At 40.7% G+C, this 18,381-nt stretch overlaps 1 protein-coding gene across 1 annotated transcript; it reads right to left on the bottom strand.

The window, feature by feature from the left end:
• Positions 1 to 1,994: 1,994 nt before the first annotated feature.
• Positions 1,995 to 17,731, bottom strand: FCRL1 (Fc receptor like 1). Its single transcript, XM_052637847.1, has 11 exons — positions 17,638 to 17,731; positions 13,288 to 13,308; positions 10,399 to 10,668; positions 7,819 to 8,106; positions 7,397 to 7,675; positions 6,941 to 7,057; positions 5,426 to 5,453; positions 4,073 to 4,155; positions 3,794 to 3,865; positions 3,018 to 3,049; positions 1,995 to 2,066 (listed from the first exon to the last, which is right to left on the bottom strand). Exons 1-11 carry the CDS (start codon positions 17,729 to 17,731, stop codon positions 1,995 to 1,997), a joined length of 1,356 nt encoding a protein of 451 aa, XP_052493807.1.
• Between the last annotated feature and the right edge of the window lie 650 nt (positions 17,732 to 18,381).

The following is an 18,381-nucleotide window of genomic DNA, read 5'->3' as shown; positions in this document are numbered from 1 at the left end:
AATATTTAAGAATAAATTTAACCAAAGTGATGAAAGATCTATATATTTAAAACTCTACAACCTTGATGTAAGACATAGAAGACACAAATAAATGTGAATATATCCTTTGCTCATAGACTGAAAGCATTAATATTGTTAACTACCCAAAGCCATCTCTGAATTTAATGTAATCCCTATCAATATCCTAATAACACTCATTTCACAGAAATATAACAAAGAATTCTAAAATGTATATGGCGCTACAAGAGTCATCAAATAACCAAAGCAATATTGAGAAAGAAGAACAAAGCTGAAGACATCACGAATCCAGATTTTAAACTATATTGCAAAGCTATTGTAATAAAAACAGTATGGTATTGACATAAAAACAGATACATGGACAAATGAAACAGAATTGAGAGCCCATAAATACACGTGCATGTATGGTCAACTAATAGTTTACAGCAGTATGAAGAACACTCAGTGAAGAAGGGACAGTTTCTTCAATAAATGATGTTGGGAAAGCTGGATATTCATATTCAAAATAATGAAACTGGACTCCTATTTTACACTGTTCACAAAACAAAACAAAAACAATCACATAGATACAAAGAACAAATTAGCAGTTAAGGTGAAGGGGGGGTGAAGATAGCAAAGTGGGTAAGGGAACTAGTTATATGGTAATAGATTGAAACTAAACTCTTGATGGTCAGCACACTGTAGTATAAATGTAAGTCAAATTATAAATATACATATAAAATGTATACAATATTATAAACCAATGTTATCTCAATAAAAAAAGAAAAATAGAAGAAACACAAAGGAGAAAAAAATAAAGGATTTGACAAGTGGAAAATAAAGAAAAGACTGGTAGCTCAAAAATGATTAAAATGGTAAATTTCATGTTATTTATATTTTACTAAAATAAAAAAGAAAAATATGTTATGATTTATCATATCATAGGATACTACACAGCCTTTTAAAATAGTACAGACTTTAAAATATTTCATGACATTTTATTAAATATATGTACTTCTAAATATATTCACATGTATGTAGAAGTGTTTCTACAAAAAATAGAAAAATATCTGCAGAGTTAAGATCTTAACAATGCTAAGCTTTTAACAATGGGTACCACTGTGGTGTTAGCTTATAGGGAAGACTTTAACTTTCACATTGTATACTTTTTAAATGTTTTAGTTTATGTGTTAGCTTATGATTGTTTTAAAATTAAAATATGGACTTCAAACCATATTATCACATTTTCACAAAATGTGTGATTTAAGGAAGAAAACATATTCCTAAAACTTCTAGAAGCTGCAACAAATACAGAACCATGGATGTAGTGAAACTTACAAACATTAAATCTCATTATAAATATGGCAGCATATAGATTTAGTTTGTGCATATAAAATATGTCATTAAAACTGAATGCAACCACAACAGAATTTTATGTAACTTTGATTTAATTCTAGTTTGGTAATAGTGACTCCAAAATTCATTGAGTCACATATTTTATGGAGGAACAGGATGATCAATGTAAGAAACATGGCTAGAGCTCTGTACTGTCTGCTCAGAGAAAGCACTTGCCAAAAAAATACATGGATGCAGCTCTCTGTAAGGAGCAGTCCCACAAAATCACTAACCCTGGGTTCATGCACTCTAGGCTTCACTGTCTCACTACCTCCAAAATCTCAAGTTATTTTATTCCCATCATGTTTCCACTTATAAAAAGAATTTAGAGCAGAGTTTGACCTGTACCTGAAAGAATTAATAGGAATCAAGTTCTAATAACAAAGTTTTTCCCACTCCTGAGTTCAGGTAGGTTCTTTTAGATGATCTCGTCAAAGCTTGAGCAAACTACACTTCACAGTTGATGCAGAAATAGTTTTATGGAGGAAAGCACCCAGATGAGGTGTACTGGAATGCTAATTCTCCCAGGATCTCTGAAGGACATAACAGTTCTGAGGTTTGAAGTCATGGATGGTTTTCCAAGAGCTAAATCTTCTGTAACTCTACATAACATCGTCGTAGTCCGTATCTGTAAGATCTGCCTTCTTCAGCCTGGAATACACGGCTGAGGAGTCCTAGAAGCAAAGGCAGAACTTGAGCAGGATAGAACATGGAAAGAACTTGAGCAGGGAAAACCAATAGAACATATCTTCCGCAGGTTCTCTTTCTGATCAGCCTGGATACACCCTACCATGGTGCACCACTCAAGACAGAACACAGAGCTTTCTGGGACTGTGGCCCTAGACATTTTCAAAGGGCTTGCATCCCATTGTTAGGCTACAGACATGGTCCTGATGAGCTGTAAACTGAACTACCTATGCAAAACCTTCTTTCATTTTTATGGGCCTTTATTAGGTCATTCCATAGGCTATAATTTTTTAAGGGCATCAGAATTTTGTATTCATAAACTAAATTTAGCCTGTCGCTAGAGTTTATCAAGGACTTGAATTCTGTTCTGAGACAATTGGCTGCCACACCACACTAGACAAAATTACAAAGCCCCTCCTCTATTTGCACACATGCAAAGTTGGAGTTTCTACAATTTTCTGAAAACAATTTTGTATTATTAGTGAAGTCTTGAATTGATCAAAGTTTAGAAATTACCAATTTTTCAATGACAAAAATCACTCAGTTTCATTTTATTCAATATCAATTTAGTTTTTGCCGTGTTGTTTGTCTAGCCTTACAGCACAAAGTGAGGTATGCATGGTTCAACAGTATTTCAGAATAAAGATTTTCAAACCAATAGAACTTTTAGACTAAGCATGCACTACAGTTTAGCTACAAACCTTCATACATCCATTGCTTAAAATATGCATATGAGAGCCTCTAGAATTATCTTGTTAAAAGACACTTTACTGTTATAATTGGATGTTTTTATCCCCATTGTGTGGGGAGATAAAATAGGAGATAGATGATGAGATCTTTTGTTTTTCCCAAGTGGCCATAGTTTTAGAAGTTTGAGACCCAGTCCTCAGGAAAAGGAGTGAAAGAACAAGGAAGAAAGAACAAGGATTCTAACTCACCTTATCCCCAGGATGTGTCCCCAGGGGTTCTTCTGTGAAGAGAAAATTTAAGAGTCCTTCCTTAAATTAATGTTAATAAAGACTTCTTCCTCTCCTGTTTCCTGTAACTTGTATCCATTAATATTTTCTGTCTTACTTTTTTACCATCACAAATATGGCTAGGAAAATTGGCAAATGTGAGTGTGAGGGCCAGATGGTCCCTCCTAGCATTTGTTGTTGCTGTTTAATTGCTAAGTTGTGTCTGATTCTTTTGTAACCCTATGGATTGTAGCCCATCAGGCTCCTCTGTGCATGGGATTTTCCAGGCAAGAACATTGGAGTGGATGGTCATTTTCTGTTCCAGGGGATCTTCCTGACCCAGGGGTTGAATCTGCAGCTCCTGCATTGGCAGGTGGATTCTTTACCACTGAGCACCAGGGAAGCCCTCCTGGCATCAATACCTCTTAGTATTTCTGTGTGTATCAAGCACAGGATGAGACTACAGCCACAACTAGGCAATAGTTTTGGGGTGCTATAGAGAATAAAGAGTTGGTGCCATTTCCAAGGCTGCCATCAGACAGGGAGTGAGATACACAAGTTGGCATCATTACTGGGACCTACTCAAGGCAGCTTCCAGTTCACAGGCCAATCTTCAGATAGACGTAACAATGCTCATATTCAACTCCAAGGATAGAAGCAGCAGTGCCAGCTGCCATGTTGCCATACACAGTCATTGATTATCCTTCTGGCTCCAGGAAAGGCAAAATCAGAGACAAATTCACTCTCTCATGTCTCACCTGCTGCTGATGGCTGTTCCTGTTGCACACAGTACACCAAAGAATAAACCTCATCCCCACTTACAATATTCACTGAAAGAGAAAGAAGGAAGCATCATTATATGACACAGTCCCTTCTTGACATTTAATTCACTCTGTACCTACCACCTATCACAGCCATGAGGACAGAGGAGTCACTGATTTGTAGAGGTGGCAGGGACACAGCAGAGTCAGGTTCGGTTCACAGACATCACCAACCCTCTCTGCCTACTTTGGCCCAGGTCATTTGGGAAGCCTCACCATTTTCATAGTCAAGATGTGGTTGCTCTGGGGCTTGTGAGTTGAAGTAGGTAGATTCTTGGGGTACAGGGCTGGGAATGCTCCTGCAAACACAGAAACATACGTTATCTATCTGGGATAGAATCCCAGATGTTCCAGACATAACTACCTGGGACCATGAGTAAAACAGTGAAGGAGAGAAGCCTGAAGGAGGAAATGTCCTGAGAGAATGCTAATTTATGTGAAATCAGCAATCAGCACAGCTGTCTGGTACAAGCCACAGCTCTATGCTTGCAGTGAACAGAGAATTGCAGAGCATCCCTAGAGTACATATTCCAGGAGTGTAAGGTCCTTATCTGACAGCTCTCTGCGGTATCGCCCACACCCAGAATAGCGCTATTTGCATCATAGGTTCTCAGTAAATATTGAATGAAAGAATAGTTATTTACTCCAGATGGAAATCAGTTGTTACATAGAACAAGCAGCTTGAGGAAGGAAAAGATAATGATCTTGCATATGCATGTATTACTGAAAATTTTCAGTAAGTCTGATTTGTAATTAGAATTACAAATAGATGAAATTAGTAATTTCAGCTATTTTGATGTGGAAAAAAAATCTAGTTTTTACTGGCAAAAATAATAACATGCTATAAAAATGTATCTACTAAATACTGATATTTCCCAATGAAAGTATTTTAAAAATCTTCTCCTCTATATCAGCAAGGGCCTACTGTATAACACAGGGAAATATACTCAGTGTTTTGTAATAGTGTATAAGGGGAAAGAATCTGAAAAAGAATATATTAACAGAGCTGAATAATTCTGCTATACACCTGAAAGGAACACAAATCAACTATACTTCAATAGAATAAAATCAAAAGTAAATTTTTAAAAATATCTTCCTCCTTTAATCTTCTAAGAAATGTCATCAATGGTTTTACAGTATGTTTATTATTCTCTGGCCTGTATTCTGGAAATGTGTGTATATCTTAACTGCTCTAAAATACTTCAAAGCTCTCAAAATCTTTCCATGTGTTCATGATTTCTAGAACTCAAAAAAATGATTTACATACTCTCAGATATTGGTTAACTGATCGAATAAATGTATGAAACTGGTCAATATAGTAGAGTTTTCTTATTCTGCAGATTTAGTGAAAGAGATAAGTTAGGACGAATGATGAAAGGATTTAAATTAATTAGTTAACATATAAAAGAAGAGGAAAAGCAAATGAAGTTACCAGTGGAAGAGCTGTGGAGTGGCAGTTTTAGGTATGATAAAACATGGAGAAAAGCTCACAAGAGAGAACAATTCAAAAACTTTTTAATAGATTTATCTATATTTTATCAGTGCACACAGAGCAAACAGAGGTCTCACCTGACTACATCTTTGGCTGTATGTCTTCCTGCAAGTCAAACAAATGAACATACATGTCAGTGGAGAAACTTTCTCAGTGTTTTCATACAGTCCTTGTGCAGGGACTGTGTCTTATTCTAGCATGCCCATTGCAAGGTGCTCTTTTGTGCCCAGAGTACATCCTGGCAATTATTTGGGCAGATCCTTCATACTGCAGTTGAAGAGCTTTAGGTCCAGAATAGTCAAATGAGTTGCCCAAAGGCAGTTAATATTGACTTTGGACTTGAGCCCAAGCCTCTGTACCCACACCTATAACACTTTTTGGTTTTGGCTTTACAACCATACAATCTAATCCTGAAAGTGCTCCCCTGGTGGCTCAGACAGTAAAGAATCTGTCTGCAATGCAAGAAACCCAAGTTCAATCCCTGTATTGGGAAGATCTCCTGAAGAAGGGAATGACTACCCACTCCAGTATTCTTGCCTGGAGAATTCCATGGACAGAGGAGTCTGGTGGGCTACAGTCCATGAGGTTGCAAAGAGTTGGATACAACTGAGCAACTAACACTCACTTTTCAACCTAGTCCTATCATAACAAAATGCACTACCATAGACACATTTTAGTTGGGGTGAGGTCTCCAAATATGCCTGAAAATCTTGGGATTTAAGTGAGAATCTCACATCCTCTGTTGCCCCATCTCCAACTGGCTCTGTGAATAACAGGAAAGCTGAGATTAAACATGCAAATAAATATGTAATTATCAGTTGAAATGAAATGTGAAGCTATTGGTACTCTGATTAAGAATGTGTGCTATGATTTACTACTCAGTTGTGTACAACTCTTTGTGACCTCATGGACTGTGGCCTTTCAGGCTTTTCTGTCAATGGGGATTCTCCAGGCAAGAATACTGGAGTGGGTTGCCATGCCCTCCTCCAGAGGATCTTCCCAACCCAGAGATCGAATCCAGGTCTCCTGAATTGCAAGCAGATTCTTTACCAGCTGAGCCACCTAGAAGAGAATTGTAGGCTATGTGGCCAGGTAAAGCCTCTTGGAGAAAATGAGATTTAAACTGAAAAGTGACAAAGACAGCAATGAACAGACTATGTGAATGCGTGGGTGAGCATGTCAGGGAGGAAAAAAAAACACGTGACAGTATTCTATGGCAAATAAGAATCAGTGCATTGACTTTAACTGGGAGATAATATAACTGGAACTGTTCATTGTATTTCTCTTCCAGTGGCTGGTTATTTTAAATAGTTACATTTTTGTATAAACATTAAACCACTGAAGTTCAAGGTATCAGCTTAACCTCAACTGATAACATGTGGGGTTGAAGGGTTTTACTAAAAACTTTCACTACTTTAATAGATACTGGCCTGTGTGCTGGAAAGTTGAGGGGAGAGCCTGTGAGCAGATCTGTAGACAAGGTATCTAATGGAATATATTCATCCCTAATAGTATAGATGTCACAAATCTAGCCTTACTTCAGTGAAAACAAAGATCACAGTAACAAAATACCAATCTCTATAAATACTAACCTATTTTTCTCTTGAGCCAGCAGCAAAATAATAGGGCCAAAGTGGTGGGAGCAAGGATGCCAAGCAGCAACTCAATGACTCCTGAAGTAAGAACTTCATTTCTGTCTTCCATAGGCACTAAAGGAAGAGACCTGTACATGAGCTGCCAAGGAGAAGGGCTTGGGTTTGGGGTGAAGATATTTTGAGCATGGATTGAGGCCATTCCTGCTCTTCCTGGGGCAGGTGGGATTTATTTATGCACCTAGAGACTTGCAGCTTGTCACATTGATGAGAGGAGAAGAGAGGAACCAGCCTTGATGTCCTCATGGCCCCTTGGATACATCTCCTAGGACAGGACTACCTGAAAAGCCTCATCTTTGGTAGCATACCCACCAGAGACATTGTAGGGTCAGCAGAACTCTTCCAGGAGGCTGAGAAGAAACATTGACCAAGACAGCTCCACAACTCAAGCTATACCTGTGATGTTGAGTGGTACCACCTCACTGCGCTGGGCCACCTGGCCATTGTTGGCCTCACAGTAGTAGTTTCCAGAATCTTCTGCAGTCAGAGAGAGGTTGAAGGACACTCCTCCTCCAAAGGGCGCTGAGCTGTTCCACAGGGCAACATCTTCATGATAAAACTGGTACAGGATCGGGGGAGAGCCTCTCTCGGCTTCACAGTGAAGTTCCACTGTGTGCCCCACCACCAGCTGGGCCTCAGGAGCCCTGAGGGTGAGGACAGGGTGAGACACTGGAACTGAGAGAGATAGTAGACTGTCACAGGGGGTCTCTGATCATGACACACTCCCAAGCCCTACCCCCAGAGGCTCAACCCCAGTGAACTCTCTGAGGGTGCCCCAGAGGAACATGCTGGCCTAGCTGAAGGGCAGTGGAACTTACTTCTGACCGTGATGCTCACCAGCTCGCTGAGGCTGGGGCCATAGCCATTGTCAGCTGCACAGTAATACTGGTCAGAGTCACTCTCTCTCACTGCAGGGATCTCAAACGTTGCCATCAGTGAATGCTGGGTCTTCGTTTTCAGACTTAAACCCTGAGCTCCTCTGAACCAGAAGAAGATGATATCTCCTGTGCCCCCAGTGACCAAACACACAAGAACCAGCTTCTCTCCCTCCATCAGGTGTCCACCTGGAGGTTGTATCTCCAAGCTCACGTTACCGATGGGGACTCCTACATGAATACAAGATGACACAGGAAGGCCCTGAGTAGGGAAGGTTTCAGGGACAGGGTACTTGTGACAGTCCTGGAAGCAAAGGCCTCTGGTCAAGTCAAAAATTTATGTAAAGGTGGGATGAGGGACAGGTAAGGAGTCCTGCCGATTTGGAATTGGCACTGGTTGGGTTGATGATGGCAGGGTAAGAAAGACACCATAATATTCCTATGGAGGATGCAGTATCTTCTCCCTGCCTAGAATGGTGTGATTACCAGAACCCTGATCTTGCAAACTCCCATTTTTCAAGGCACAGTAGTATAATGGTTAAAAGTCTAGGTTACAAAGCAAACTGCCTGGGTTGAAATGTTGGTTCCAACTCTTCTTGTGTGTGCTTGCTTGTTTGAATTACTTAAGTTCTCTGAGACTCAATTTTCTACCTGTAAAATGGAGAAGATAATGGTAGCTACCTCCTACAGTTGCAGGGTTTAATTAAACAACATGTGGGAGGCACTAGAACAGGGCCTGTGGCATATGAACTATCCAGTGGCTTCTGTAGAGATCCAGGTCCACAGTGTTCAGTTCTGAGCAAGTTTGGGAAAGCTCAGCTTTCGGGAGGTATTAACATTTGCTTATGGTAGCTAGGAAACCTCTTTGTTTGAGAGTGGGAGAGGATGTCAGAAATGTCAACCCTGATATGGGATAACATGGTTCAGAATCACAAAACACCTTCAATTCCCTTTTATCTTTCAAAATCAGACCTCAACTTCTCTTCCATAAGCCCTTCCCCCTTAGCCTTTTCCTCAAAGCCTCCTCTTACCACCTCAGTCAGATTTATCCCTTCTCTACAGTCTCTATCCATAGTCAACCTGTACAGCATGACCACCTGGTTGTTTCGGACGCCAGCCAAGTGTCAGCTTCTCACAGCCAGGAACTGTGTATTATGCAGCTTTCTCCTCCACACCCTCCAGCACAATGAGGCAATACAGTAAGGTCTTTCTAAACATTCTTTTGTTTGCCTAAACAGGAATAGCAGGAATAAGGAAGACTGAAGGTTGTGCATATGTAGGGGTGGGAGGTTTATAGAAAATCTGGGTACTTTCCACTTAATTTTACTGTGAACCTAAAACCACTCTAAAAAATAAACTCTATTTAAAAATAAAGAAATTGGCGGAAAAAAAGAACTCTGATAAATAAATATTAACATGTTTTCTAAACATCTATTTTAAATACTATTCTTTTAGGTTGAATCAATCAAGTCTTAAAAGTTGAAAGTTATTTGAGTTTATTGCCAGTAAATTAAGAGATAACCGTAACTTCACATGTCTCACTTTGACATTTATGGAGCCATCTATTAAAATATCCCTTATGATGTGGAAAAATTAAGATTCTCATATAGTTCTGGTGGAGTGAATGATTCAGCCACTTTGGAAGTCAGTCTGGCAGTTTGGTTACCATATAACTCAGCACTTCCACTCCTAGTTCTACACCTAAGAGAACTGAAAGCATATACCTATACAAAAATTTGTGCATGAGTGTTCACAGCAGATTATCTATAATAGTCAAAAGTGGAAATAGCCCAAACGTCCGTCAACTGATAAACTGATAAATGAAATGCAGTATATTCATACGATGAAATGTTATTCAGCTATAAAAGGGAATGAAATATTGATATATCTAAACACCAAGGAATCTTGAAAATATTGCCTATGTGAAAATAGCCAGTGACAAAGGACAACATGTTATATGATTCCATTTATATGACATGTTCAGAATAGGAAAATTCATGGAGATAGAATCCATGGGTGGCTGCATAGAGCTAGGGAGAAAGGAGGGGAAAATGGAGACTGACTGATCATGAATAAGGGATTTGTTTTGGGGATGATGGAAATGGTCTAAAGCTGATCGTGGTGAAGGCTGCCTAACTGTGAATGTCCTAAAAACTAATTGTGCACTTCAAATGGGTGGATTTTGCACTATGTGAACTATACCTCAATAAAACTGTTAATTAAAAAAGTTAAAGAGACGTCCCTGGGGATCCGGTGGTTAAGACTCTGCCTTTCAGTGCAGAGGGCATGAGTTCAATCCTTTGTTGGGGAGCTAAGGCACCACATGCTGTGGGATGTAGCCAATAGTTTAAGAAATTATCAACTAAAAAAAAATTTTTTAATGACTCTGATAAAGAGAAGTTTAGGTATGTGCCTCAAACAGCATCCATGCATGCAGGAGCGGAACACAATAGTCAGGGAAGACCAGACTCATGTCTCTGCCCGTCTCAGCCCACCCCAGCAGAGGTCCCCACTGGCACTCACTGTGAACTTCTATCTGGACTCTGTGGCTAAATTTGACTTTGATAGATGTTATCTTTGCTTGACACCAGTAGGACCCTGAGTCTTCCTTCCGCACGGCAGGAATCCGGAATTCAGGGAGGCTATCCCGGGCCAGTCCTAGGACCCGACCATCTTTGTAGAAGAGGAACTGGAGCTTGGCATCCAAATTCTGTGGAGGGGGCTTGGTCTTACAAGTCAGGGTCATTGTGTTCCCCTCTATGGGCCGAGAGGGGCTGACTATCAGAAACAGTTCTAGAGGGAAGAAATAAAAACATATTCTAGGGCAATGGAGCTCAGAGATCCTGATCAGAGGCACTTTGTGTTCTCAGCAAGACTCAAAGAACCAGCTCATTGGACACACAGATCACTTCTCACATTACCACCCCACCTGGACATGGCCCATGGGCTTTCAACTGCTCACACACAGCTGCTCACATTCTGCCCCTACACAGTGTCACTTCCTTCCACAAGGCAAACCCTTCCCTTTGACCTGGGTCTTATTCTTTGAAGTTTCTATCCATGAACTGAAAACACTCTTGGAGACAATGCAGGGATACTGATGACTGTCACTAGAGTTGGCACTGGAGAAGGCGAAGCTCGAAGTTTTAGGGAAATGTATTTCATTTATCCTTGTGATAAGCTGTACTTGTCATTTTCTTCTGTTCCCCTTTCCCTAATGTCTCAGACTCACATTCTCTCTTTCAGAGGTAGAATATGACACATGGAAGATCAGTCAGTTTGGGAAATACTCTGATGAACTTGATTTCTTTACTAGTCTTTCCTGCCCCTTTTATTGCTATTCCTAATGGAAGGAACAAGCATGCGCTTGCCAAGAAATAGTCTGCACCCACACGTCCTTGTGGCCCAGACCCCTTGCTCTGGGACCTCTATACAAACTCCCACAGAAGCCATGTATCCTTTTTTTGGCCATAGGGGCTCTTTTCTGGATGAACTAAAGATGGATAAAGTTGTATTCTGCTTTCATCTTACATCCTTATCTATGCAAGTTGCAACAATTCATGAAATATCGAAAGCCCTGATAGCATTTGCTCATAGGCATTTGTTTATCCAACCTTCAGAGACTCTGTTCTTTGAGAAGTTTTAAGAATATTCCTAAGAAAAGCCTCTTTGTCTCCTTATCAGGTAAAAATGCTAAGTGTTCTAGATCACTGAGGGGTTATTCCTGGTCCAGTGTCTATAATCTCCAAGCCTTCCTATCAGAATGCTTTACCCTTGGACTTTTAACAGTTCAATTCAACCGTGGTACCATGATAGCTCTGTTGGTAAAGAATTCGCCTGCAATGCAGGAGACCCCAGTTCAATTCTTGGGTTGGGAAGATCCGCTGAAGAAGGGATAGGCTACCCTCTCCAGTATTCTGACCTGGAGAATTCCATGGACTAGATAGTCCATGGGGTCACAAAGGGTCAGTCATGACTGAGCAACTTTCACTTTCACTTTCATGATACCAAAATGTTTGCCTGTGCTGAGGCATGGAATACCCTGTGCATTTAATCATTTTCTCTCCTTGGAAAATTGTAGTCCCCAGAGGACTGAGGAGCAACACAGTCTTGGGAAGAGGAAAGGGCAGGAAAGGGAACTTTAAAAGGCAACTGTAACCCACTCTTTTGAATGTGTCTGGGGTAAAGATGGAGTAGAACACTGACAGGGCAGTTTGCACGGGTCCAAAGGTCAGTCTTGCAGTTCAGTTTGTTTCAGAAAATTCTCAGTCACAGAGACTACCTGGCAAATTCCTGGTGGCCAAAGCATTGATTCTTTATCCTGGATGTGGCTTTAAATTTCCTCTGAGGCTACAATGAGTCACACACACTTGTGGAGTAAAAGTAGAGCCAGGTGCAAGGCATCATGGCATTAACACAAGGTGTGAGTTAGTCTTGGACAAACATCAGGTGAGTAACTGAGTATTTCTGGGCATAGGAAGTCCTGTGTTTCCTAGTTGCGCATGAAGCCTGTGTTGGAGTAGCAGGATAACTTATTTTAAACCTGTTGTTGTTGTTGTTCAGTCGCCAGCTCAAGTCCACCTCTTTGTATCCCATGGGCTGCAGCATGCCAGGCTTCCCTGTCCCTCACCATCTGCTGGAATTTGCCCAAGTTCACATCCATTGAATCGGTGATGCCATCCAACCATCTCATTCTCTGTCACCCTCTTCTCCTTCTGCCTTCAATCTTTCCCAGCATCAGGGTCTTTTCCAATGAATCAGCTGTTCACATCAGGTGGTCAAAGGATTGGAACTTCAGCTTCATACTTTAGTGGAAGATTTCTTCTGCGGGGAAATTTCCTTCCCTCCTTGCCTGGTAAAAGTAAGACTGAATTGGGAGCAAAGTAATGAAATAAGCTTGCATAAACCAGAGTCTGAGAGAGAAATTGCACTGAGATAACAGTTATGGCTGCAGAGGACGACTGGAAATAGGAAGAAGGCAGCAGTCTACAATTTGTATGTGCCTCGAGCACTGGCTGTAATGTCGTTCTCTGTGGTGGTATGACTTCGGCATTTTCTTCAGTCCTCTAGTGGTGCACCCAACTAGGGAATACACAGGGGCTTTGGAGCTCTTTCAGCAGAGAGCAGAGATTCTTGTGATGTCAGTCTTCAGCACTCCCTGACTTCCTTGTGCAAACAGCATCACCCTCCCTAAGCTGAGATGTCCCAGTAAAAAAGACTGTCTAAAGAAGACCTGCTCTATCAGCTGAGTACATACATGTCACATGCAGAGACTTGTGCAAACACAAACAATCTGGGCCCAAAGGAGCTGCTGTCATCTGTATACCAGGTACAAGACAACCATCCACAGACGTTTTGCACTAGTTCAAGTAACCCACATATCATGGAAAAGAAAAAGGAAGTGAGACTCACCAGTTGATTCGCAGAGTGGAGCTGGGAGAGAATTCAGCAGAGATCCGTCAGTACGAGGTGGCAAATCCCAAACATACCTAAAGTTTAACTCCCGCAAGGATTTGCCCAACAGCTCACCTTCCTTTCCTTGTGCCCTTCCTCTCTCCTTTTTCTCTCTGTCCTTCTCTTTTTCCCTCTTTATCACTTTATTTTTCTATCCCTTCCCTGCCCTGCTTCCTTTCTCCTTTCTCTCTATTCCTTTTCCCTTATTCCACTTCAATCACCTGCCTACAAAATGACACACAGTTCTGTTTTGTGATCAAAATTTCCAGTATTCTCTCATCTGTGATTATGAGATGGTGTCTTTGTTCTGTAACTACTTAGTGACTTCCATCCTCAAGCACATCATCCTCACCTCGTCTCTCAAAAGTCTGATGACCCAGATCTAAAGACTTGCTGACTCATCAGTAAGGAGAGTGGACAGGGTCATACCCAAGACATGATGCCCCTTTATTTGACAACTTCAGAACAGAGGAGGCTTAGGACCAGAGAAAGAATTCAGATTTCTCCAAAGATTCTCTTATCACTCAAGAATTTACCATATTATAGCATATGGTTAAACATGGAAAATTCTGGGGGAAATGTAGGCTTTGTAGCTAGATGATGTTGATTTGAATCCTGACTCTTCCTCTTATGAGCTGTGTGACTCTGGGAAAAACACTTTACCTCTCTGTGCTTTAGTTTCCTGTAAAATGGAGATAATAGTAAACCTACCTCACAGAGTTTTGTGAAGGTTAAATGAGTTGATATCCACAAAATGCTTAAAAGGATGTCTGGAATTCATCTAGCATTCAGTAAATTTTATCTCACTATTATTATCGATTTTAGCCCAGTTTAGTCTGAGTTGCCTACAGTTTTAGATTAAATGTTTATTTGAATAATTAGTTTCTCAGGTACAAGAAGGGAATCAATGAGGGCTAGCATAAAAATTACATTTTATTTACTCATCCGTACAACAAATAATTTTGAGTGCTTACTGCATGTCAGGCCTTGTACATTGCACTTAGGTTGCAGGAGTGACCTTGAATGGCAATCTTTTCCATTAAGGAATTTATATTATAGTGGAAGAGATTCAATTATAAAATAAGTATGGGCTGATTAATGTTGAAGTTTGACAGAAACAACAAAATTCTATAAAGCAATTATCCTTCGATAAAAAAAATAAATAAATATGCAACATGATCTCAGAGAATGGTCAGTGCTATATGAAAAATAAAACAGAAAAATAAGTTTCAGAGTATCTTGGGATGGTTTTGACTATTTAGATAGATGTCAATTGAGTAAAAACATGAATGAAATTAGAGACCAAGCCTTCTGAATATTTGGGAAAAAAACATTCCTGGCAGAGAAACAGTAAACACAAAGACCTCGAGAGGAAATGAGCTTGTCCAAGACAGAATGAGAAGGCAGGTGCACCTGGAACTATCTAGCTGAGGGGGAGAGTGGTTGATATTTTTGCGTGAGAAGTAAGAAGGGGCCAGTCACAGAAGTCTTGGTGGACTTGGTCATAGCTTTGATTTCATTCATTATGTAATTGGGGACCATGGACAGCTCTGACTTGACATCCCCTTGTAAAATCACTGTTCCACTGTGGAAAGAACTACAGATTTGCAAGAAAAGCAGGGAGAAAATCAGTGGGAATTTAGTCTGGAAGAGTGAGGATGATGGCTCAGGTTAGGCAGTACTGGTGCTGTGATGGGGACAAATTTCAGTATAAGTTTGGAGGTAGAATCAATAGGAATTACTTGTGGATTGAATATAAAGTATAGAGGAAAGAGAGGAATTAAGTGTATCTGCTAAAGCTGAAACTCCAGTACTTTGGCCAGCTCATGAGAAGAGTTGACTCATTGGAAAAGACTCTAATGCTGGGAGGGATTTGGTGCAGGAGGAGAAGGGGATGACTGAGGATGAGATGGCTGGATGGCATCACGAACTCGATGGACGTGATCTGAGTGAACTCTGGGAAATAGTGATGAACAGGGAGGCCTGGCGTGCTGCGATTCATGGGGTCGCAAAGAGTCGGACAAGACTGAGCGACTGAACTGAACTGAACTGAAGTGTATCTAGGAGTATACTAGGAAGAATGGTGGTGATGTTTACAAAAATGGAGGAATGGTATGGAGAAATAGGTTAAGTTCCATGGTGGTGGTGGTGGTGGTTCATGTAAATCAAAGGATCTGTTTGGACATGTTGAGATTAAAATACATATTAGACAGTTGGATAGTAGTTGAATATATGAAAGGTGTTCAAAAGTGAGATCAAGTTGAATAAGTAACTTGATTCAAAGGTCTTTAAAATGGCACATAAAATGACTAAAGTATATAACTTGGGGAAATGAGTATGGATAGAGAAAAGTCTATATGCCAATCTTGGGAAAGTCAAACATTTTGAGACCAGTAAAGCATCCGGTATTAAGTTAGAAAGAAAACCAACAGAATATAATATTAAGAAGCCAAGTGGGAAAATATTTCCAGAAGTTGGAATGGTCAACTATGATCTGAGATGTTGAATCAAATGAGAAGTAAAAATTGAATCCTGAGTGAAGTAACATAGAGGTGGTTGATGATATTAATCAGAGCAGTTTTAGTGGAGTGGTAAAGGCAAAGATTGATTGAAGTGGAATCAAGAAAGGATAAGGAAAAACTATAAGGACCTAAAACTGTTTAACAGTATCCAAGGGTTAGGAAGAGTTGACTCTAAAGGGATTGAGGACTTGAGGGAATTTTTTACGTGATAGAAATGTTCTGTATTTTGATTGTGGTGGTAGTCACATGACTCCAGACCTTTGTCAAAAAATCAAAATGCATCAAAAAGTGAATCTTACTACAAAGAAAATTAACAATGAATTTTAAAAAGAAAGGATGGGAGGATGCCAGGTAAAGATAGCAACTCACTGAAAACTATAAAGGGATACATTGAATGGTGAAGCAAAAGGAGGTCACATTTCTATGATTTTAAAATAGAAGGTATTATAGCATATTTGTGTATTTATACGAAGAGCCCAGGATGGAGAAACATTTTGACGATGGAGCCAGGGAGTCTGGGCCCAATGCACAAGTGGAGAGTCCTGCCTTCAATAGGATGAAGGAAAATATATCCATAATAGGGGGAGAAAAGGCACAGTATGTAAATACAGAGGTGGGCAGAGATACAGCAGTGGAAAGATGAAGAAATTTTCTTTTGATTGCTTTTATTTTCCTGTGTTCTAAATTAAGAGCAACAAGAGAAAAGTTTGAGGAGAAAGGAGGGAGTATGAGGAAGTGGTCATCAAGAACGGAAGAACATTGACTCCAAAAGAATAGGAGGATTGTGTGGCACCTCTGATAGCCACCTGAGATTGGTGTACTACGTTTAGAAAGAAAGAAAGGCAGCAGGATTGTGCCTTTTGTTTTGGGTCACATTCAGTTGCTCAGGCACAGGTGTAAAGCATGCAGAAAAGAATATTAGTCAGAAGAGCACTATGGGGAAGAGAGGTGATGATGTATCTGAGAGCATTGTGATGAAATCTGAGAAGTGAGGACACAGAGTGTAGTAATTGACAATGAAAAAGTAAGACTGGGGAGTGGAAGGCATGTTGAATATGGAGCATTAGACAAAGTGAGCTGGAAATATGCTGTAATTGGATGGGAAGGTGGATGCTGAAATCAAAGACTTTGGAAGTGGGACAGTTGTTGGTAATCACAAGTTCTGGGGTTTGATGGTAGAAATAGGGGAAGCCAAGGAAGGATGGGGGCTTCCCTGGTGGCTCAGACAGTAAAGAATCTCCCTGCAATGTGGGAGACCCAGGTGATCCCTGGATCAGGAAGATCCCCTGGAGAAGGGAGTAATTACCCACTCCAGTATTCTTGCCCAGAGAAAGAATTCCATGGACAGAGGAGCCTAGCAGGCTACAGTCCACGGGATTGCAAAGAGTCAGAGACAACTGAGCGACTAACACACAACACAAGGAAGAATATAGGGAAATCATTTTGATGATAAGAAGGGAAAGGGACTAAGAGGCCAATTTGTTGTATGAATTATCTTTGTGGCTATCAAAACCACCAAGAACAAAGTCAGAATCAATAGAGGAAAGAAAGACAGAAAGTGAACACTTGCTATGAGATAAAAAATAAAATGGCAGTTTTCTTCCAAAATCTGGCTCTCCAGTATCTATGACTTTCTGCCCAGCTCCAAGCCCTCAGTGGGGAGTAAAGATCTGAGCACACCTGACCACCACTGGGCAGAAACTCAGTCCTGAGAAACCCCAAAGCTTCAGAAGACAGGGTGATAGGGGACAGAATCCCATACCCTTCTCTGAGTTGTCCTACTCACCACAGATCAACAGCAGGAGCCTCAGCAACATGAGGACCAGGTTGGGGAGTGGACATGGAACTGAAGGGACTCTCTCATCAAAAAAAGAATTCATCTTAGAGTCAAGAGGCTGTGGCTTGTCACAAGTTTGAGGAAGTCAGGATCAGAAGTCACATGATCGGAAGCGTATGTGTACAGAAATAGAAGGAACAAGCGTCTCCTGAGAGCCACTGTATTTCCTCTGCTCTTCAGGTCAAGAAGATAAAATACACTCCTGTTTATAGTTTGGTCCTATTTCCAAATTTTGAAGACAGTGCATATTAATACATCAGCGCCTTCTTTAAGAACTCAGGTAACTCAAAGTAAATTTCCCAAAGGCAGATTCTGACTTTGATGGGCATCTCCTCAGGCAGTAGTCCTGATGAAATTCAAATGGCATGTTTATCATCTTTGGTAAGTGTGTCTTCTCAACCATATCGAATCAGCACATCCTTTTGCCTTGCAGCAGCCTCAGCTGTAGTCACCCTACACACGCAAGTGTCACTAAGGCAGGGACGAATGGGCTGTCACCCAGGTTGTGGGTAATGTGTGACAGTCGTTGCACGTGATGATTTGTGCATGCAGCTCAGTCTCATCAGTTGTGTCCAGCTCTTTGTGATTCTATGGACTATAGCCTACCAGGCTCCTCTGTCCATGGAATTTTTCAGGCAAGAATACTGAAGTGGGCTGCCATGCCCTCCTCCAGGGGAATCTTCCTGACCCAGG

The sequence above is a fragment of the Budorcas taxicolor genome, chromosome 3 (assembly GCF_023091745.1).
Source record: "Budorcas taxicolor isolate Tak-1 chromosome 3, Takin1.1, whole genome shotgun sequence".
Classification (NCBI taxonomy): Eukaryota; Metazoa; Chordata; class Mammalia; order Artiodactyla; family Bovidae; genus Budorcas; species Budorcas taxicolor.
The sequence above is the reverse complement of the archived record's forward strand: the minus strand, read 5'-3'. Positions and strand labels throughout refer to the sequence as shown.